This window comes from Thamnophis sirtalis, unplaced genomic scaffold (genome assembly GCF_051295495.1).
Source record: "Thamnophis sirtalis isolate CommonGarterSnake01/CBP01778 unplaced genomic scaffold, rThaSir2_p1.2 scaffold_13, whole genome shotgun sequence".
NCBI classification, from domain to species: Eukaryota; Metazoa; Chordata; class Lepidosauria; order Squamata; family Natricidae; genus Thamnophis; species Thamnophis sirtalis.
The window spans coordinates 20,976,132-20,998,798 of record NW_028261393.1 but is presented as its reverse complement, the minus strand read 5'-3'; the positions used below and the strand labels follow the sequence as shown (position 1 = coordinate 20,998,798).

At 43.7% G+C, this 22,667-nt stretch overlaps 1 protein-coding gene across 2 annotated transcripts; it reads right to left on the bottom strand.

The window, feature by feature from the left end:
- Positions 1 to 2,521: 2,521 nt before the first annotated feature.
- Positions 2,522 to 11,255, bottom strand: LOC148043097 (interferon alpha-inducible protein 27-like protein 2A). Of its 2 annotated transcripts, none has more exons than XM_087728439.1 (5): positions 11,212 to 11,255; positions 10,850 to 10,870; positions 10,397 to 10,426; positions 7,680 to 7,838; positions 2,522 to 2,796 (listed from the first exon to the last, which is right to left on the bottom strand). In XM_087728439.1, the coding sequence occupies exons 2-5, from the start codon at positions 10,851 to 10,853 to the stop codon at positions 2,723 to 2,725; spliced, it is 267 nt and encodes an 88-aa protein (XP_087584565.1). In that variant the 5' UTR covers positions 10,854 to 10,870; positions 11,212 to 11,255; the 3' UTR covers positions 2,522 to 2,722. The 2 variants fall into 2 exon arrangements, with proteins under 2 accessions (XP_087584565.1, XP_087584564.1); XM_087728438.1 differs by having other exon boundaries at positions 11,167 to 11,228.
- Between the last annotated feature and the right edge of the window lie 11,412 nt (positions 11,256 to 22,667).

Here is a 22,667-nt window from a genome sequence, read left to right as displayed (position 1 = left end):
GTGGAAACTAATCAAGGAGAAAAGCAACCTAGAACTAAGGAGAAATTTCCTGACAGTGAACAATTAGCCAAAGGAACAACTTGCCTCCAGAAGTTATAAATGCTCCAACACTGGAAGTTTTTAAGAAGAGATTGGATAGCCATTTGTCTGAAGTGGTGTAGAGTTTCCTGCCTGAGCAGGGAGTTGGACTAGAAGAATCCAAGGTCCCTTCCAACTCTGTTATGATATTCTATTTTAAAAGGAAATATTAGCATTTTTATTTAACCTGGTAGAGAGGTATAGCAGAGGTGGGTTGCTCCCGGTTTGGCCCAGTTTGGCCGAACCGGTAGTGGTAATTTGGTCTGGGTCACAGAACCGGCAGCAACCCAGGCTGGCCACACCCCCAAACTGGTTCCCCAGGTTTTTTGCCCAGGACCTCAAACCATGTGATCCTGACCCCCCATTAAAACCATCCTTTCAAGCAGTCGCCATGTTTCTAGTGTCTTTCTCCCTGCTTGGAACTGAACCCAGGTAGATATTTCTTCCAACAGCTCTAAACAACACATGATGAAGGTGAATCTTTTCGGCACAGAGTGCCCAAACGGAACACACATATGTGTGCATGCACGTGTGTGTGTTCTAGAGCACTGGAAACCCAAAACCAGCTGATCATTGCGCATGCCTGAAAAATGGCCTGAAAACAGCTTGAAAAATGGCCTGAAAACGGCCTGAAAAACAACCTGAAAACAGCCCGACTGTTTTGGGGGTATTTTTGGCTGTTTTTCAGGCTGTTTTCTGGTGCTCCGATGCCCGCAAAGACCAGCTGGTAACAGCGCATGTGCCCACAGAGAGGGCTCTGCATGACACCTCTGGCACAAATACCATAGGTTCGCCATCACGTATTCTGAAAATTCTTGACTATGTCTGCAAGTTTTAAGAAAGGTACCAACCCAGCTGGAAAAGAATAATGTAATTGTCACTTGTAGAATGTTACTTAGAATCAATGTTTTTTGTTGTTCAAGTCCTGCATGTAATCGGTGCTTTTTTATTGTTCACTTGTGTTCTGATGTCTCACATATACCAAATGATCGCATCGTTTCTGTACTCTATAAAAAGACACATATGCTTTTTGCTTTGTCTGAATTATTTAGTGACTAGTATTTTCAGGTGAGCAAAAAAATCAATTACCTTTGCAAAGGTAAATGTCTCTCAAATTCAGGGATCATTTTTATTAACTCCCTGCCAGGCTCAGGGTGCCTTCGTTTGGTTATAACAGTAAGAGCAAAGTCATGTCAGTCTATGGCAGTCTTTCTCCAACATGGCCACATGCGTGGAGCACTCCACCATGGGTGGAGTGCTGGAAGCTGAAGTCCACAGTCTAGCTAATAAAACCTTCCTGGAAGATGACGTGAGTTGGTATAAGGGGTGGTTAATATATCGCTGGAGGAGAGGGTGAGTCTCCAGGCCTTTAAGGTTGTTTTGGTCCTTAAGAAACCATTGCTAGATCCCATCTAGACCAATAGTTTTCATTTTGCCCCTAATTTTCCCTTTCTGGGGAGGGTGGTTGAGAAGGTAGTTGCACTGCAGCTCCGAAGGATCCTGGAGGAAATTGGTAATGTAGACCCCTTTTGGTTGGGATTCTGGCCTGGATTGTAGGATGAAAATGGGGGGACCTAGAAAAAGAACTGCTTTGTGGTGACTCCCTCTTTTTGGAACATCATTTGCTCAGAGATAAGGTTGGCCCCCTTCTTGTTGCATTCAGACCCTGTCCAGTGGCTTGTCCGATTCTATTGTTGCCACCTTGGTATGGGGGTTAAATTGTGGATTCTTAACTGGATTTTTAATGTTGTACATCACCCGGAATCACTGTGTGTGAGTTGGGCGGCTGTATAAATCTAACAAAATAAATATTTAATAAATAGGCAAATCAAATAAGTGGCATCTTCTTTAACCCAGTTATCAGCGAAAGGTCTACGCCAGGCGTCTCACACTCAATTGCATTGAGGGCCACATCAGAGTTGTGTTTGACCTCAGGGGATCAGGTGGCTGTGGCTGGAGTGGCCGTGGACATCACTTGTGTTGGGAGCACCTGTGGTGGCCTGGGTGGGATCCTCCTGCAGCCCTCTGCCAGTGAAAATAGAGTCCAGGAGGAGCTCCGTTTTCACTGGCAGAGGCACCATGAGCCATTCCTTCACTATTTCCAGGGCGGACCCGTGGGCCAGATCTAACACCCTGCGGGCTGGATCTGGCCTGCGGGCTTGAGTTTGACACCCTGGATCTATGCAAAGGTCTAGGATTTTAACAATAATAAATGTATATAACACTCATCATTCCACATCTCCACTTCTAATTACAAGAAAATCAATTTAAAAGGCCTGAGTGGGTCCCAAAATTTCAATGTAACTAAAATAAAGAAAACCCAAGTTTAACATGACGCAGAGATACCTTTTTTCTTTTACAAAAAGCAAGCTCCAATGCACCAACGTTTTTCCTATTGTAAATACAATCCCCCCCCCGAAAAAATCCCATTCCTAACTCTGAATGGTTTATAGTGTCAAATGCTTCTTTATTTGCGTGTAGGAGCTTTATGTGTGTATAATCAGCCAACAGAAAGAAGAGACTTGTGAAATGATTCAGATTATGATTGAGATAAATGATTGATTGGTTCGTGGAAATTAAGCTTCTTAGTTCACAGATAAGTACTTAAGTGCTGTGACATTGTGAACTCCTTTGCAGATATTAATTACACCAGGATCCCCAGTGCTCCAGTAACCACTGCTATCCCAGCTTGGGTTGTGACAGAAAGGCCTGCTGCCCCTAGGGTGAAAAACAAAAATAGGTAACAGAATTAGGAAGACAAAAAACAATTTATCAAATGTAAGCTACACATACATACAGAAGTACTGTAAATGTAAACAGTACAATTACACATTGATGTTTATTGCCTGCTTAAGTACTCGGGTAACTGAACCCTGGAAGTTCTTGGTTCCTACAAATCAGGTGTGGCTTGCTCTCGGCATTATTGCTGGTTATGTGCGTGCAAATTTTTTTTCCAGCGACCCAGACCGCCAAACCACTACCAGTTTGGCCAAATCAGTCCAAACCAGTAGGAACCCACCTCTGCTACAGATTTTGAAATTCAGAATGTGTGTGTGGGGGGGTGTTCATTAAGTGCTTTGTACTTTGGTTTCGGATAGCTGTTTGACTATCATTCAATCTTGTGCCTTCTAAAGTTCATTCTCTTGCATCCTTTTGTTCAGAACACATTTTAAAATGCAAAATATTTTATGTTCATCTGTTAAAATTCAGTCATATAGACATATTAGACCAGATGTCTGGTCTAATGTTCATCCTTGAGCACTGTTGATGCAGTATATGCTATATTTAACCCAAAAGCTACTTGGCACTTGGTGATTTGACTTGTATATTCTCTGTTCCAATATAACTTCTAGAATGCATGTCCTATAAATTGTTTGAAGTACTAGTAGTACTTTATGCTACTTGAGGGATTAAATGAGTATCTGGGCAAAGAGAAATATTTGGTGTTTCTAGGGTGGGGCCTCCGAGTAAATTCTTTCTTTTTGTTCTCCAACCTCCCTCCAAATACTCATTTGATCAGGTAGAAGTTGCCATTTGTTTTTCTTTCAGGAAAAAATAAATGCAGGCAGATCTTTAAATACTGGATGAACAGAAACAATCCAATTAGGTTTAAGAGAAGACAAGGGAGAGGTCTATTTGAATCTTTAAAAAAAATAGCTTCCTTATAGAATCAGTTTAATATTTTCTGCACAGACGTCCATCTGGCCTCAAGAAACTAATTAGGTTTATCTAATTAGGTATCTATTGGGACGCGGTGGCTCAGTGACTGAGTTTGTAGATCAGAAAGGTCAGCAGTTCAGCGGTTTGAATCCCTAGCGCCGCGTAACGGAGTCAGCTCCCATTACTTGTCCAAGCTTCTGCCAAACTAGCAGTTTGAAAGCACGTAAAAAATGAGAGTAGAAAAATAGGAACCACCTTTGGTGGGAAGGTAACAGTGTTCCGTGCGTCTTCGGCATTTAGTCATGCTGGCCACATGACCACGGAGAAGTCTTCGCACAGCGCTGGCTCTTCGGCTTTGAAACGGAGATGAGCACAGCCCTCTAGAGTTGGGAATGACTAGCCCATATGTGAAAGGGAAACCTTTCCCTTTTTAATTAGGTATCTAATTTAAATTTAAATTTAATTTAAAGTCAGATGCACAAAAAACTGTGCAGAGCTTCCATCTACACCATCTTAATCTTTTGGACTATACCCTCCCAAAAAACCGTTGAAAGTAAATGATTTTTGAAAGGGATGTGTCTTGTGAGAAATCACAAACACAAAGTACCTCTCATTCAGTGGTGGGTTTCAAATATTTTTGGAACCTACTCTGTGGGTGTGGCCTCCTTTGTGGGAGTGGCTTGCCAGCCATGTGACCTGGTGGGAGTGGCTTGCCGGCCATGTGTTTTCTCTCTCTCTCTCTCTCTCTCTCTCTCTTTCCTTCCTTTGGTCTCTCTCTCCCTTTTTTTCTTTTATCTCTCTCTCACTCTTTTTCTTTCTATTTTCTTTATTTATTTATTTCTTCCTTCCTTTCTCTTTCTCTCTCTCTGTGTCAGTCTGACTGTCTGTCTGTCTGTCTCTCTCTCTATGTCTCTGTGTTTGTGTGGCAGTGGTGGGTTTCAAAATTTTTTGGAACCTCTTCTGTAGGTGTGGCCTGCTTTCCGGGTCCACTGGTGGAACCTCTTCTAACCGGTTCGGTAGATTTGACGAACCGGTTCTACCGAATAGGTGCGAACTGGTAGGAACCCACCTCTGCTCTCATTGCATCCTTTCAATAGAACATCTGGGTTTTTTTTTCTTCAAAAAAGAAGGTGGGAACCTTGGTGGTAATGCTACCAGCTTTGGAGAAAAACCACTAGATGGCAGCAAAGAATTGATAGATACAGAAAACTGAAACTGAAAAGACCCAGTGATCCATGGAGTTTGCACTTTGAGTTTTGTTTACGTTTTAATTATTAATTATTATTTTTACATTTCATTTATTTTTATCTTATTTTTAAGTTTTGTCAGATGATTGGCATGTATTTTTTTATCAAAGTAAACCGTTCCAAACTTGACTGCAGAAAATACAACTTCAGCAACAGAGTGGTCAACGCCTGGAATGCTCTCCCTGACTCCATCGTTACATCCTCAAACCCTCGTACCTTCAGCCTCAAACTGTCTACCGTGGATCTCACCCCATTCTTAAGAGGTTCGTAAAGGGGGACGTGCACAAGCGCACCAGCATTCCTACCGTCTCTGTCCTACTGTTCCCATTTATTCGTATTCATTTTTTTCCTTCATGTCCATGCTTATATTTATTACTGCTATCTTGTACATGTTTGACAAACTAATAAATACAAATAAACATTTTTTTCCCAAGCATGTCTTTTATATCCAGGTGCTGAGCCTCAGTTTTTCCCTTGGCCAGAACACCCCAAACCATTTCTGATTTGTTTTGGCTACAGCAGGGGTAGTCAACCTTTTTATACCTACCGCCCACTTTTGTATCTGTTAGTAGTAAAATTTTCTAACTGCCCACCGGTTCCACAGTAATGGTGATTTTATGAAAACCTAATGAAAATGTTTTTAAATAATGCTATGAATTTTTTTTAAAAAGTCAATAAAATTTTAAAAAAGGAAGGTGCTTCAGTATCAGACAAAACCCCTACCGCCCATCATGAAAGCTGGAACGCCCACTAGTGGGCAGTAGGGACCAGGTTGACTACCACTGGGCTACAACATGGAACATCTGGCTTTCTTATGGCCCAATTGTGGCTGGCATGGAGCAGATTGACAGAACTCCCATAGCTCAGTCTTTTGTTTTGAGTGCCAATAGAACTCTTCCTTTATTTTGCACATACCCTTATTTGAAAAGGCAAAGGGCCAATTTAAAATGATTGGTTAGAAACCTAAGCTTTCTTGTTCTTGAGCGAGTGAAAGTGTCAGTAGGGTATAACAGCTAATGTACCGAGACAGAAACTGGGGACCCTGAGTTCTAATCCTGCTTTAAATCTTTGGGCTCTTAACCCTAGGAAAAAAATTGCATCCATGGCAAATTCTTTCACTGTTCGTTGCATTTTAAACTGGCCTTTCTCCTCACAGCGGTCCTCTGGGCCATGTACAATAAAATATGAAAACAACACATCAAAGTTAAAAATCTAAGAGGCAACTTAAAAGACTATTAAAAATAATTAAAAGATGAATGCGGGGGATGGGGGGGGAACGACACCAATCAGCCCCTTGGTTGCATGCTCCTCTGGGCTCTCCACACAAGACCACAGAGCTTGGGGGCATATTCCACAGGGCGGGAATAATGTCAGAGAAAACTCTCTTCCTAGATCTTGCCAATTGGAATTCTTCAACTGACAGGCTCTGCAATCTGCTGGACTGTGTGGGGCAGATGTAATGGGACAAGACCAGGTGTTGGCTGCTGTGGGTTCGGGCAATCCTCTAGCTAAGGATCTGCCCAGTTTGGCGAACCCACAAATCTCACCCCTCGCTGGGCCCACCCATTCCTCCTCACCACTCCCAGGAGTCTCCAGGTGGCTCATTTTGGATGCCAGCTAAGTACAGGGCCCATGCGGAGTCTCGGAGAAGGCAATAAATGGGCCTCTCGGAGGTTCAGAAACGGGCCTGTTTACAGCCTCTGGAGCCCAGGGGAGGCTGTTTTCGCCCTCCAAGAGGCTCGAGCAAAGCCTCCGTAGCCTGGGTAGGGCAAAAAAAATGGGCCTCCCAGAAGTTCCAGAAATCCAGAAATGGGACCATGGTGCAGGAGGCCGACTACGCCACACGCACCATGGCCATGCCCACCCACCAACTGGGCAGAGAACTAAAATTCTCTGCTAAAATTTTTGAAAGCCAGCTAAGTCTCCACAAAGAGTGTTTTTTGGGTGGGTGGGGTCACACATGGTTTTGGGAAAGCAGGTTTCCCATCCACAAGAGAGAAAGGCATGTTGCAGTGTACCGGGCTGACTTTTCCTCTTATTAAAACAATTTAAAGCAATAAAATTCAGTGTCTATGTTCCAGTTGGCACCTTCCCACAAATACTGTAGTTTTCGGACTATAAGACACACTTTTTTGTCTCCCAAAAGGGTGAAAATGTCTGTGCATCTTATAGACTGAATATTGTCAAAGCCCTGCACATCCGCCAGCCATCCTTTGGGCTCCTCATGCCCCCTTTTGAGGCCTTTTTGGCCCGTTTTTGAGGCTTTTTTCAGCCCATTTTGTTTTGAAAAGAAAAGCCTTGAAAAACAGGCCAAAAAAGCCTCAAAAATAGGCCGAAAAAAAGCCTAGAAAATGGGGCCAAAAGCCCCCCAAAACGACCCCAAAAGCCTCAAAGGCTAGAAAAGGGCCAACAACCCCCCCCCAAAAAGCCTAAAAATGAGGCACGTAGAGGCCCCAAACCTTTTTTTTTTTTTTTTGCTGTTTTCCTCTTCTAAATTTAGGTGCATCTTATAGTCAGGTACATGTCTTATAATCTAAAAAATAGGGTATATAGGTATCTCCCCCCCAAAAAAAATCACAACTTAGGCCTTTGAGGAAATGGGAGAATCATCTGCAAAAGGCTGTGGCATAATAAATGGCTGGGCCACTACAGGTTTTGTTGCAAGAGAGCAAAAAACTGAAAAGTGATACTGACCAGCAGCTTGTGCGAGGGCAACCACACTCCCAGCAGCCACTCCACCACCGTTGGCTATGGCTGCGGCTGACATCATTTTTGCTGCCAGCGATCCGGCAGCAATGCCAGCAGCTGTGAAGCCCATAGCGCTGAGTACAAGTGGAGCACCCACGACGCTACCTGAAAAACATGCTGTTAGTTACTGCTGCATAGACATCATCTTAGATCTGAAGTATATTCATATCCCTTGTTTTTTTACTGCATTTTGTACCAATTTTGTACCTCTCCATGCCTTGTTCCTCCCCAGAGTCATTCAAGCAGCTGCATGGTCAAGGGTTGACCGTCAATGTATGTCTCCTTAAACCAGTGGTGAAATTCAATTTTTTTTACTACTGATTCTGTGGATGTGACTTGATGGGGGTGGCAGGGAAAGAATATTGCAAAATCTCCATTCCTTCCACACTCCTGGGGAAGGAAAGTATAAAATCTCCATTTCCTCCCCACCCCAAGGGAAGACCTCCATTCCCACCCCACTCTAGGGGAAGGAAACTGCAAAATCCCCATTCCCTCCTCACTCTAGGGGAGGGATACTATAAAATCTCCATTCCCTCCGCACTCCAGGGGAAGGAAACTGCAAAATCTCCATTCCCTCCCCACTCTAGGCTAGGGATACTATAAAATCTCAATTTCCTCCGCACTCTAAGGGAAGGAGAGTGCAAAATCTCCATTCCCTCCCCACTCTAGGGGAAGAATATTGCAAAATCCCCCTTTCCTTCCCACTCCTGGGGAAGGAAACTATAAAACCTCCATTCCCACCCCACTCTGCGCCAAGGTGGCGCAGTGGTTAAATGCAGCACTGCAGGCTACTGCTAGATCAGCAGGTCAGCGGTTCAAATCTCACCGGCTCAGGGTTGACTCAGCCTTCCATCCTTCCGAAGTGGGTAAAATGAGGACCCAGATTGTTGGGGGCAATATGCTGACTCTCTGTAAACCGCTTAGAGAGGCCTGAAAGGCCTATGAAGCGGTATATAAGTCTACTGCTATTGCTATTGCTATTACTCTGGGGCCAGCCAGAGGTGGTATTTGCCGGTTCTCCCAACTACTCAAAATTTCTGCTACCGGTTCTCTAAAACCTGTCAGAACCTGCTGGATTTCACCCCTGCCTTAAATCAATCCTACCTTTTAACCACCACTTTGGCTTTCTAAACAGAAACAGCTACAACCTCTCCCAGGAGTGGCCTTACTCAAGGAAGGCAGCAAACGAATCCTTCAGCTCAAAACAATCTGCTTTTAATGTGCTCTGTAACCATGAACGACATGCAGACTATTGTGTAGAATGCAGGAATTCATCAGGATAAAAAAAAAAGAACAGGCCATCCTTGACTTACAACTATTTGTTTAATGACCGTTCGACAGCCATTGAAAACGGTTTTGAAAAAAGCGACATGACCATTTTTCACACTTATGACCATTGCAACATTCCTCTAGCCACAGGATCAACATTCAGGCAACAGGCATGTCTGTTTGACAGTTGCACTGTGCCAAGGTCATGGGATTCACCATTTGTGACCTTTCCAGATGGCTCCCAACAAAGTCAATGGGGGAAGAAGCCAGATATGGTTAACGAATGCATGACGTATTTAACAACTGCGGTGATTTGCTTAACAACAGTGGCAAAAAAGTCGTAGAATGGGGCAAAACCTACTTAACTGCCTTGCTTAGCAATGGAAATTTTGGACTCAACCGTGGTCATAAGTGGAGGACTACATGTAGTCCTTGACTTACAACAATTCATTTAGTGACCGTTCAAAGTTACCAGGGCACTGAAAAAAGTGACATTTCCCCACTTTTCACACTTGTGACCTTTGCAGCATCCCCGTGATCACATGATCAAAATTCAGATGCTCGGCAAGTGATTCATATTTATGACCATTGCAGGGCTCCAAGATCATTTGATCCCCTTTTGCAACCTTTGGACAAGTAAAACAATGGAGAAGCCAGATTCACTTAACAACCATGTTACTAACTTAAGTACCACAGTGATTCACTTAACAACTGTGGCAAGAAATGTAAAATGGGGCTAAACTCAACAAATGTCTCCTTTAACGACATAAATTTTGTTCTCAATTGTGGTCGTAAGTTGAGGACTACCTGTACATGTAAAGATGTTTAATAAACCATTTTTATACATTTTTTATTATTAAGTGATCTTCATATTTGTGAAGTTGATGAAGGGCGAATATTGTGGCACAAAATTTGGACTACATAGGAAGCTCCCATTCCTTCTACCAACTCTACAGAGACCAATGAACTAATTGCTCCTTGCAAAAGCTCACATCCCTTCTACTCCTCTTTTATGTCTTATGGGAGGGGCCAATCATCTCCCAGCCTTACTCCCAAGTCGACCCTATTTTCTTAATTGTTCTTGCCTTCTGTTAGCTTTGTGCATGCGCACTTCTGCCTCACTGATGTCAGAGTCCCAAGGCAGCAAATAACTACCAGATGGCCCTGCCCCCCCCTCTGCCTCTGATGCAGAGTCCTTGTCCAAGCCTTCCCCAGACTCTGGGACTGGCCCATGTTCCTCCCCAACCTCCTCACTGTCCGACTCTGCTGCTAACTCAGCAGGGCAGTGGCAGACCACAACATCTTTTTCCCAAATGAAACATCTTGCTTGAACCGAGAAGTGCTTCTCTAACACAAAATCTCCCACTGTTTAGTGATACAGAGAAACAACTTACCTGCGCCTATTGCTGCCGCAATTAGTAGACCTAAGGGAATAGATATGTGCCAGTCACTTTTTTGACATATAAGGTAAGGTTCAAGTTCCACTGATAAGGGAAGTCAAATTCCATACTTCCCAATGTTGATGTAAAAAAAACATTGAATTTTTCTATGAACATGTGAGTAAAAAGAAGCTGGGCTATGATTATTTGGATGCAGTCAGCAATCTATCTCCCTCTCCCTCCCTCCCTCTCCCTCCTCCCTCCCTCCCTCCCTCTCCCTCTCCCTCTCTCTCTCACACACACACACACACACACTCCTCACATTCAGACACCCCTACCTCTGATGTGAAGCACTAATAATGGCATTTCCCTGCCTTACATGGCCAAGTGAGCTCAGCCATTGTAACTACATTGTACAAGGTTGACGACATCTTCATGACCAGAAAATCAAATGGTCTTAGTTCTTACCCATGGTGGATCTTGACGGACCTGCAAGTAAAAAGCAGAAACTCTGGTAAGAAAATAGATTCCACAGCCAACACCTTCTGATCACTGACCCAATGCCTTGAAGTCCATCCAACCATTATCCACAGAACTGAAATTTCCAACCAGTACTATTTTCTAGGCAGCCTAGGTGCAAAAGCCAAACCCCCTGAGAACTACTGATTAAACAACCCACTATGATGCTTAAAAAGTTCTGCAACCCAAAAATAAGTGTCTAAAGCCTAAACTGCCTGGTACCTCATAGACCAGTAGTAGAGGAAACAGAAGCAGCCTATTCTTACCAAATGAAGGAGAAGGACTTATTGAATGGAGCTTGAAGGACTTACCAGACCTACTTGAGGTGCTGTCCGTATGCTGACCATCCCTGTGGCTTAAAAAACTTCCCACAGTGGGCGTGACTAGTGACAGATATCCAATAGGATTGCAAGTAGTACTGCCTTGCTTGCCATGATTCATCTTCCAGCTGTTTAATTCCAGCCCCCAAATCTTATTTTTAAGTTTCGACTTCCCAAGTAATATTTTAATTTTCCTGCAGAGGAAAAGAATCATTAACTTTCTTGTGGGTTGATGATGTGGGCCCTTGCCAGCATTGCAATTTTATTCACTTCCTGACAACTTGCTGAAGGATGATAATCTTCATCTGTCACAGGACTGTTTGGTTTATGTAATACTGAACTGCAAAATTCAATAAACAGACCAGGTTTTTAGGCTTGTTACTGTTTGCAAGCTTTTTTTCTGGATGTCCAGATAGCAACCAGCTGTTTGCAATTAATGTCTCTTATTATTTTTAAGGCCGTTGTCAAGAAACCTCACAGACGGAATATCTATTCTCTGAATCATAACACAATTCCAGCCCTTCTGTAATGCCGATCACATTGGCACAATTCAGAAGAACTCAACAAGAGCTCTGAGATATCTTACACCTATTAAAGAAACCCTCTGTCTGAATCTTATAAATCTGATCAATCAAGAAATAAAATGCTGGAAGCAACTTCTGGGGGGCTTTTGGAGAAAGACTGAACCTAACCAAAAACAAGTAAGAGACTGTATTCAAGCTTACGTTGATAGATGACTTATTTGTCTGTTGCTAAGATTGGGATGAAGTTATGCATATAGTTGTCAGACCTGCCAAGCTTGAACTCCTAAGTAAAAACTAGAGGTGGGTTGTTCCCAGTTCGGACGAACTGGTAGTGATAATCTGGCCTGGGTCGCAGAACTGGCAGAGACCCAGGCTGGCCATGCCCCCGAACTAATTCCCCGGTCTCCGTTGGCATTGCTGGCATCTTGTTTATTAGCTTTTAATGATGTTTGCACATGTGCACAACCATTTACAGTGAATTGTGCATGCACAAGCAATGCACGGCCAGCACGCGCACAAGCGAACTGATACTAGTTCACGAAAGAACCCACCATTGGTAGAAACAATCCTTGGTTCCATTTGTTGGGGAAAGTATAGTTATTATTAGAAGTCAAGTGTGTTGCAGGAATGCCTGGCCAGAACTGAGAATCGCGTGCCCAAATCCCTAAGTTCAATGTTTCCCTCCCTTAGTTGCCTCCCATCACTGCCTCCAGCCATCAAGTTCAAGATGTTTTGAGAATGCTTACTTCAAGTGTAGGTTGGCATGCAGCTGCATTCTTCTCTCAGCTGGGTGATCATGAAATAGGATTTAGGGGTGATACAACAAGCAGCCTGGGGAGCAGGGGTGGGTTTCAACCGGTTTGCGGCGGTCCCTGCGAACCGGTTGGTCGCCGAAACCGGAAGTAAGTAACTTCCGGGAACGGTGAAGGGCGCGCCCGCCCGCCCGCAGTCCTTACCTGGTTTTGACGGGTTCTGCACTTCCACGCATGTGCAGAATGCATACAGCGCCTGCGCGATCGTCCAGGAGCAGCTGGAGCGTCACACAGACGCTAGTACGCATGCGTGCACCGACCGCACACGTGCACGAGGACGCCGCCGGCCCCGTTCCAACCGAACCGGTTGGAACGGGGCGAGAAACCCACCCCTGCTGGGGAGGATAGGGGGCTACAACATTTCCTCTTGCTTTCCCAAAACAGTAGTCACTTTTGATTTTCCCCAAGCAACTTATCTCTCATCCAGCCTCCCCATAGTTCATAGCAGATTGTCATCACATGGCATCGAAGTGCAAGCAGAAAGTGAGGTGGCAGCTGGCAGTGAGGTTTTGTGACACTAAATTTTGGCTTTAGTGTGTTCTATATTCAGACATTCTACCTAATCCCATCAGAGCCAAGGAAGAAAGGTAGTGTAGGAAGGTAACACCCACCCCTCTCCTAGAAAAGGAGAGGGGTGAGTGCTAACTTTTTACTTTAATGTCAATCCATCTCAAATAAAAAAGATAAGTCCAGTTGCCATGACTCACCTTCCAGACAACTCTACCTGGATGACTGCGGATCATTATGAATATACTCCCAAAGTTTTCGACTAGAAGTTTTGTGTTGAGATATGTGTATTGTTTATTTCTTTATTCATATTTGTAAGTTGCCCAACTCCAAAGTCCTCTGGGCAGCATACAAAAATAGAAAAAACATAAACACAAATTAAAAACATTAAACCATATGTACAGCCCAGACTGAAATAATCCTCCATTTAACAAAATCAAACAGGACAGAGGTGTTAGACAAGCAATAAAATCCCAATGTTTCATTTTGATAGAAAGATAAATATACATCTATCAGATGGAGTATTTCTGTGGGTGTTGAGGAGCTACTTACAGTACCTTGGACATTTTTTTAATTAGATTTTTTTTTATTTCTATCTCTATTTTAACTCTCCCCTATGTTACTGTAATATTCAAAGACATTTCTTTTCTGTCTTCTATCTTCCATTTTTCACCTGCTTTGCTATTCATATTTCCTTATTTAGCTCTTCACATCTATTTATATTAAAATTTCATCCATCATTTCATTGGGTGGGTGAAATGAGGACCCAGACTGTGGGGGCGATATGCTGACTCTGTAAACTGCTTAGAGAGGGCTGAAAGCCCTATGAAGCGGTATATAAGTCTAACTGCTATTGCTATTGCTATTGTTCAGTGTTTCAATGTATACTACTAGTACCAATCACAATTATTTAAAAATATAGAGTAAGTCTATTCATGTTCTTTCCAATCATCCAATCCGTGTGATTCTACTATTAATACACATGCTTACATTAAAATATATTCTTTCATTATCTAATCACCCATTTAATTGTATCATTTCACTGCTAATCATACTTTTATGCATGTTTAATAATACCATCATTCAATCTCTAATTTTCCAGTTAATGCTTAATTCTTATTCATAATTCTCATATTTCATTCTTCATTACATGCAAAATATTCAGTACATAAAAAGTCTTTACTACGTACAAAATAATTATCCAGGCTATCTAGTTCTAATATTAATACAAATATTTTGTTAAAATATATTCATGGAGGACCTTATTCTCTCTTTTTTCTATCCATCATCTCTTGTTCGCATCAGTACTTTAAGCCTTACTTTTTTAAAACTTGCCTCCCATATTCTTTTCTTAAGTCTTTTACTCCATCTACTTCTAGATCTGCATTCTGACTATACAATCTAACTCCCCCCCTCTTCTCCCCTTTCCCACTGTCTAATTTTAAAGCTATCTGTTCTAACCCCTATCTCCTTTCCCCAGATGTCTTCCTGTTTCTCCCATTCCCTTTTTAAATCTTTTAAAATGTTTTCCTCCTGTTTGAATTCCTTAGTCATTGTTAATTTTGGTGATATCTCCTCCTTATTGTCTTCTTTTCGCTGCTTCCTCAATTTTGCTTTCCTCTCCATTCCTTCTGATGGCTCCTTTCTTTCCTGATTGTCCTGGTCTTTGTTCATTGTCTCTTGTACAATACTTTCCAGTTCTCCTCCTTCCAGTTTAGTAGTTTAAAGTGTTGCTGCTTTAACAAATAGCTCTAGATAAATTTCCCCCCTAAATCTCCTCGGGGTCAAATTTTAACAGGAAATATTCTCTCACCCAGTTCACACACTATTCCCCAAGTCCGCTCCTGCACTCTCTTAGGTATTCTGGATGTCTCCGGCTTCATGGCAGCCATGTTGACTGCCACTGCTCCTTCAGATGAGGGGGATTTTCCAAGACAGGGAGGAGAGAGATTTGGCTCTCCTCGACCTATAAGGTGCCCCCCTTTATTTCACCACCCCTGCAAGGTGTCTGTGAAGCCTTTTGGAGCCCTCTGATGGGGAGAGCTCGGGACAGGGCCGCGGAGCTCACCTCCGACAGCGCCGGAAGTCAGTTTGAAGCACTTGTTGTTAGCATTTTAAAAGGGGATATTAGCACTTTTAACCTGCTAGAGAGGTATAGGTCTCTCTCTCTCTCTCTCTCTCTCTCTCTCTCTCTCTCTCTATATATATATATATATATATATGTATATGTATATGTATATGTATATGTATATGTATATGTATATGTATATGTATATGTATATGTATATGTATATGTATATGTATATGTATATGTATATGTATATGTATATGTATATGTATATGTATATGTATATATCTCTATCTCTATCTCTATCTCCCTCACTCCCTCTCCTCTCCTTTCCTCTCCTCTCCACCAAGGTTATCCTGCAGCTCCAGAGGATGCTGGAGGAAATGGATAATGTGAACCTCTTTTTGGTCTGGATGTAGGATGGAAATGGTGGAACCTAGAAAAAGGGCTTCTCTATGATGACTCCCTCTTTTTGGAACATCATTCCCTCAGAGATAAAGTTGCCTGTCATCTTGTTGGCTTTCCACAAGGCCCTGAAAACTGTCCATCTGCCTGCCTACTGACATCTATCTATCTATCTATCTATCTATCTATCTATCTATCTATCTATCTATCTATCTATCTATCTATCTATCTATCTATCTATCATCTATCTATCTATCCTAATCTATCCATTTATCAAATTTATTGGCTGCCCATCTTACCTCAAGGTAACTCTGGCCAGCTTACATTGCCTGGAGTTACGTTGCCTGGAGTCATTGTGTGTAAATTGGGCAGCTATATAAGTTTAACAAAGTAATTATTTAATAAACAGGGAAATCAAATAAGTAACATCTGTAATTCAGTTATCAGCAAAAGGTGTATGCAAAGTTCTAGGATTTTGACAATAATTAACATAACATTCAGCATTTCACATCTCAACTCTTAATTGCAACAAAATTCATTTTAAAGTCCTGAGAGGATCCCAATATCTCAATGTAAATAAACCACAACATAACCAAGATGCACTATTTCTCCAGGGGTGGGTTCTGCCTGGTTTGCTTGGCTATGCGCTGGATGCGCATTGTGCGTGCATGCACAGCCCTCAAGAACTGGCTAGCCCGTCAGGCCTGGGGATAATCTTATTTTCGCCCCTCCCGAATGCTGAGTGAATGTTGAGTTTTACTGTCTAATTTGCTTTGTGCACATCTTTTTTTTTGGTATTGTCCTACACTCCCCTTCCCTTTTTGATTGTAAGCCGCCCTGAGTCCCCTCAGGGAAAAGGGCGGCCTATAAATAAACAAATCTAAATCTAAATCTAAATCTAATGCACAGTTCAATGGAAATTGTCCTGTGCATACGCAGAACTAAAAAACAAGATGGCGGTGGCAACATTGGCGAGCAGGGAACCGGTTCGGAAGCATGTCCAACCTGGGTTGCTGCTGGTTCAGCCGAACCCGGTTCAGCCAAACCGGTAGGAACCCACCTACCCTAAGCCTAACCCAATACACCCAAGATTTTCCTATTTCAAATACCTGCAATTCAAAAAAAAAACATTCCCACCCTTGAGTGTCAAATGCTTCTTCTTTTTTTTGAGAAAAAAGTTTTTTTTAACATACATATAATATAATCCAAAATATACCTATATATCTTAACAAACATTTAAAAAGTATTCAATAGTATATCAATTCTTTTTCCCATTAAGCCTCTTCAATTTTTATTTGCTCTTCTGCTTTCCATACACCATATTATAGTCTATTTCATCTTCAGCTTTCCTCCTGTCCTTCTCTTCTCCTCCCTACCTTCTTCTTCCTTCTGTCCTCTCTCTCTTCTCTACTTCCCCTTGCTCTCTCCCTCTCCTCTCCTCTCTTTCCACACCTTCCCTTTCTCATTTTTCATTCATTCATTCATTTAATTTATTTGTATGCCGCCCTTTTCCCTGAAAGGGACTCAGGGCGGCTCACAACTCAAAGGGAGGGGAAAAACAAACAAAGTTACAAAAAACATAAAAACCATACATAATTTAAAAAAAACCACAACAATCATACTATTCGAAGTGGGGCAGCGAGTCTTTAGCCCCAGGCCTGTCGGAGCAGCCAGGCTTTAAGGGCTATGCGGAAGGCCTGGAGGGTGGTGAGGGTACGAATCTCCACGGGGAGTTCGTTCCAAAGGGTCGGAGCAGCCACAGAGAAGGCTCTCCTCCGGGTAGTCGCCAGTCGACACTGGCCGGCTGATGGAATTCGGAGGAGGCCTAGTCTGTGGGATCTAATTGGTCTAGTGGAGGTAATTGGCAGTAGGCAGTCTCTCAAGTACCCAGATCCAATACCATGAAGGGCTTTGTAGGTGACGACTAGCACCTTGAAGCGTACCCGGAGATCAACAGGCAGCCAGTGCAGCTCGCGGAGGATAGGTGTTACGTGGGTGAAACGAGGTGCACCCACGATCGCTCGCGCGGCTGCATTCTGGACCAGCTGAAGTCGCCGAATACTCTTGCAATTAAAAAAAACAGAAGCTCTGGTAAGAAAATAGATTCTACAGCGAACAACCTCTGACCCAAATCCGCCCAACCATTATCCCCAGAACTGGCATTTCCAACCAGTTACTGTTTTCTAGGCAGCCCAGGTACCAAATCTGAACATATTTTCCCCAAGCCAACTGAGAACTACTGGTTTCCCCCACTGTGCTCAAAAAGTTATGTAACCCAAAAGGAAATGACTAAAATCCACCGGTACCTTGTAAACCAATAGAGGAAACAAAACCAGGTTATTCTTACTAAATGAAGCTGGCACACCTCTTAAAGGTGTCTCCTGTACATGGGCTCAAAAAAAAATCTACAGTGGGTGTGGCTAATGTCAGATATCCAATAGCTTTGCAGATGGTTCTGCCTTCATTTCCATGATGCACCTCCCAGCTATTAAATATTGAGCCAGTCTCCCTCCACCCCCATATTTTTAGGTTTCGGTTTCCCAAGCAGCATTTTAATTTCAATTTCCCAGCAGAGGAAAAGAATGAAGGACCGCCCTGTGGGTTGATGGCAACCCATTGCCAGCATTGCAATAATAGTCATACATCCTGACCATTTGCTGATGAACCGTAATCGGTCACAAGGCAGCTTGGCTAATGTAAGGCCAAAGTGCAAGGTTCAGACAACGAGCAGGAAAGAAACAGACCAGGTTTTGAGGCTTGTTGCTGTTTGCAAACTTTTTCTAGATGTTTATATAGCAACTGGTGCAATAAACAGAAACCTTATGTTAAATGTCAATCACATGGGCACAATTCAGAAGGACATATATAGTAAGGTGACCAGATTTTCAGATTGGAAAAGAGGGACGCCTTTGACCGGGGGGGGGGGGGGGGGCTTGATTAAAAAAAATTTTTTTTGTCAAAAGGTCACCCCAGGACACTGAAACCAGCATAAATACGAATCTGTTGCCAAACAAAATTTTGATCACGTGACCATGAGGATGCTGCAACAGTCGCTAAGTGTGAAAAATGGTCGCAACGGTCGCTAAGTGTGAAAAATAGTCATCAGTCACTTTTTTCAATGCCATTGTAACTTTGGTCACTAAATGTTTTCCCCCTCCTCGAGACTCCTCACTTCTTCCTTCATTCCTCTTGCTTATCTACCTTCACCTTATCTGTCTTCTGCTCTTTCCCTCTCTTCCTTCCTTTCTCCTTCCATCCTCTCTTCTTTCCTCACTCACTCCCTTCCTCCTTTTTTCTCTTCCTTCCTCCTTCCATTCTTTCAGCTTCATTTCTTTTGCCTATCTACCTTCTCTGTCTTTCTGCTCTTTCCATTTCTCTCTTCCTCTTCGCTTCTGTTCCTTCCTCCTTCCCTCCTTTCCTATTTCTTCCTTCCTTCTGCCTATCTACCTTCACCTTCTCTGTCTTTCTGCTCTTTCCCTGTCTTCCCCTTTCCTCCCTCCCTCCCTTCTTTCCTTTCTAGTTCCATCTTTTCTTCTTTCCTCTCTCCCTCTTTTTCTTTTTTCCTTCCTTCCTCCTTCCTCTTGCCTATCAACTTCATCCTCTTTGTCTTTCTGCTCTTTCCCTCTCTTCCCCTTTTCTTCCTACCTCCTTCCCTCTTTTCTCCCTCCCTTCTTCTTTTTCTTCCTTTCTTCTTCCATCTTCCTCCTTCTCCTTCCATTCTTTCTCCTTCCATCCATCTTTTCTCCTTCCACCTTCTCCCCCCTCCCTTCTTCTTTTCCTTCCCCCCTCCCTCCTTCCTTCCCCTCCTTCCATTTCTCGCACACAGGAAGGGGAGGGGGGGCTTTCTAGTCGCTTTCACAGCATAATTTCTTTATCTAACTTTTAAAAAACAGTGTGCAAATCAAACTTGAGATTTTCGTAACCTGTGAAGCACCAAGTTATTATCTTCTGTTGTTGTTACAAATTCGAAGCTACTCCATTTTTTCCGATAGGGAACTGCATTTCCCAAGATGCCTCAGGTCCTCAAAGCGCTGAACGCGGTTTTGCAATTGACTCCAGCGAGGCCCGGTAGCTGCCGGCTGGGGTGGCTGTCAAGGGGCTGACAGCGGAGCAGACGCGCCATTTGTTACTGCTTCCAGCAACCGAGACAGATGAGGGAAGCGGCAGTGGCGGACGTCAGCAGCGACTGTAACGACCGCGTGGGCGAGGTGCGGAGGAAGAACGGAAGGTCCCTCCCACCTGCGATGACGGCTCCAGCCATGGACGAGCAGGCTGGCCCCGGCGTCTTCTTCTTCAACAACAACAACGCGCTGCTCTTGCCGCCACCTCCGGGTGGGAAGCAACCACGCCTTGCAGACTCGCTTCCCACCGCAGCATATGGGCCACACAGGCGTGGTTGCTTCCCATCCGGCGGTGGCGGCAAGAGCAGTGCGTTGTTGTTGTTGGGGCCAGCCTGCTCGTCCATGGCTGGAGCCGTCGTCGCGGGCGGGAGGGACCTTCGGTTCTTCCTCCGCACCTCGCCCAAGCAGTCGTTACAGTCGCTGCCGACGTCCGCCACTGCCGCTTCTAATTAATATAATTATTTCTCCCTCTCTTTTTCACTCTCTCTCCAGCACACAAACACAAATGTATAGGGCAGCCCACCTCACACACAGGTAATTCCGGGCGGCTTACATTATGATGCACGTCTCCCCATAGGAGAGGAGATGGGGAAGCCGGGCGCCCGGAGATCACCCGGGGGATGCCGAGGATGCCTTAACCAATCGAAAGCTGGCGTACCTTGTCATAATGGGGGATGGATTTCTTGCCAGGAAACGCGAGGGTTGGACAACGGTGGAGGCTCAGGTTTGTTTTTTTCCCCGGGAATGAAAGTGAACATAAGACTTCTAAATCCCCAGCAAGAAAAGAAATGCAACTGTAGTGGTCTCCCCTCCACTTCCTCTAAAGAACAAACGTTATTCTGCCGCAGAAGCGAAGAAATCTCAGATTTCGCTCTTCTGCAACAGCCTCCCTCGGGATCCCGCTCCTCCGCTACAGATGCATCGCGTCCCAACAGCGGAACTTCACAGCCCCAAACCCAGTTTCGGGGTGACCCGTCGAGAGACTAATTGCTTCTTCTCCCCACCCCAAAGACTGTATTTCCCCGCCGCTCCCTCCCCCCGCCCCGCAAAGCTCTCCACAGCCCTTCCGAGCCTACCCAGCACCAAGTCCTCCTCTCCAGCAAATCCTACACGCGCCCGACGCTCCTCAGTCACACGTCCCTTGCCAGCTCCAGGAGAGCTTTTTGGAAACGCCCGCATCTTGACAGCATTGTTGGGATCTGCGGGTAAAATTACTTTAATCAATGGGGTAAAGTCCTTTCTCCCACCCCCCCAGCTCTGATGCGGGCGTAAGGAAAGTCCTCTCTTTCCCCCTCATCAGAGCTCGGGCGAGCGAAAGAAAGAACTTTAGCCCATTGATTAAAGTAATTTCACCCGCAGATCTCTTGAATTAAATTCCGGCTGAGGGGCTGCGCTGGCGGGGACGGGCGGAGGGGATGGGACTTTGAGTCCTACGATCTTAGTGAGTGGGGAGTCCCATCCCCCCCGCCCATCCCCGCCAGCGCAGCCTCTGCCGCATCAGCTGGAATCTAATTCAAGAGATTTGGGGGCGTTTTGCCGAGCGGCGGGAGCCCCGGAAGCGAGAGGAAGTTGTCTGCGGGCGGCTGCCAGTGCCCCAACCTCTCCTCCTGCCGCGGCAATCCATTTTGATTCACGAACGGACTCCGCGGCAGGAGAGCTGGGGGCGCTGGCTGGCAGCAGCCCGCAGACAACTTCCAAGTGGTTCAGGGGCTTCTGCCGCCCAGCCAGCTCACTGATTGGCTGGAGTCCAGGCCAATCCAATCAGTGAGCGGCAGGCTGGGCTGGCTTAAATTTGTAGGTAGTAGGTAAAAGGCTAAAAGCACGCTTTTTTTGGCGCTCGCAGCTCCTGCCCATCAGCTGCTAGCTTGCTGGGCTGGCTCATCTGGTAGGATAGAGAACAGAACGATGAGCCAGCCCAGCAAGCTAGCAGCTGATGGGCAGGAGCTGCGAGCGCCAAAAAAAGCATGCTTTTTAAAAAAGCGTGCGGGACGCGGGAAAACGCATTGGAAAGCGGGGGTGTCCCGCCAAAAGCGGGACGTCTGGTCACCTTAATATATAGGGATATGTCAGCATTTTGGCAGCATGACTATTAATATGGGATAAAGTCAAAAGCAATACAATAAGCAGCAAAATGTCTCAAACCAAATAGAAAAGAAAACTCCACATGAAGGACCGAGCATGTTTATCAAAATGCTCCTAGAGTTATCAACTCTAGTTTTGTGTTGAGACGTTTAATTGTTTATTTTTTATTTACTTATTTGTATTTATCTGCCCAACAGGCAGGCAGTCTTATTGCAACTGATGAGGAAGCCTTGAATTCAATTCAATTTTATTTTATTTTTAAAACAATTTTTATTTATTTTTGAACAAAGACAAACAAACATAAAAATAAATTACAAATTACAAATTGTAGAAAGTGTGTCGGATGGTTACAATATTTCCATGCATCTTTTCCATAGTCATCACCTGCTCTCCATATCAAATCGCATATTTTAAATCCACATATATTCATGTATATCACAATTATTATATCAACCTTAATTTGACTATAATTGTTTTTACATCCTTTTATATATAATATTCAAAATCTAAAACAGGATTATATGATAACATTCTATTAAATCATCTTAAGATCATCCAATCACAATACATCTTTATAACATATTCTAGATAAAACTTTTAAACCTACTCTTATAATCTCCATGTGTTGTTTATATAAAATTTCATATTATCAAACTAATATATCTAAATGCATTGTTGTCATTATTAATCATTATTTAACTATAGCTATTGTCACTTCATTTTATACATACTACTAGTAAACTAAATTTAGCAGTTTTTATTATACATTTTCATTGCATCAACCTGTATCTTTTCAGTAATAGTACGGTCTTATATCCCATTTGTAGCATTAATGTTCTAGTTACTTTCTTAATAAATCTTGTATAAATTCTCTTCGCAACATGTTGTTCATTTTGCATCTCATAAAAGCTTGAAACCCAGCATCTGT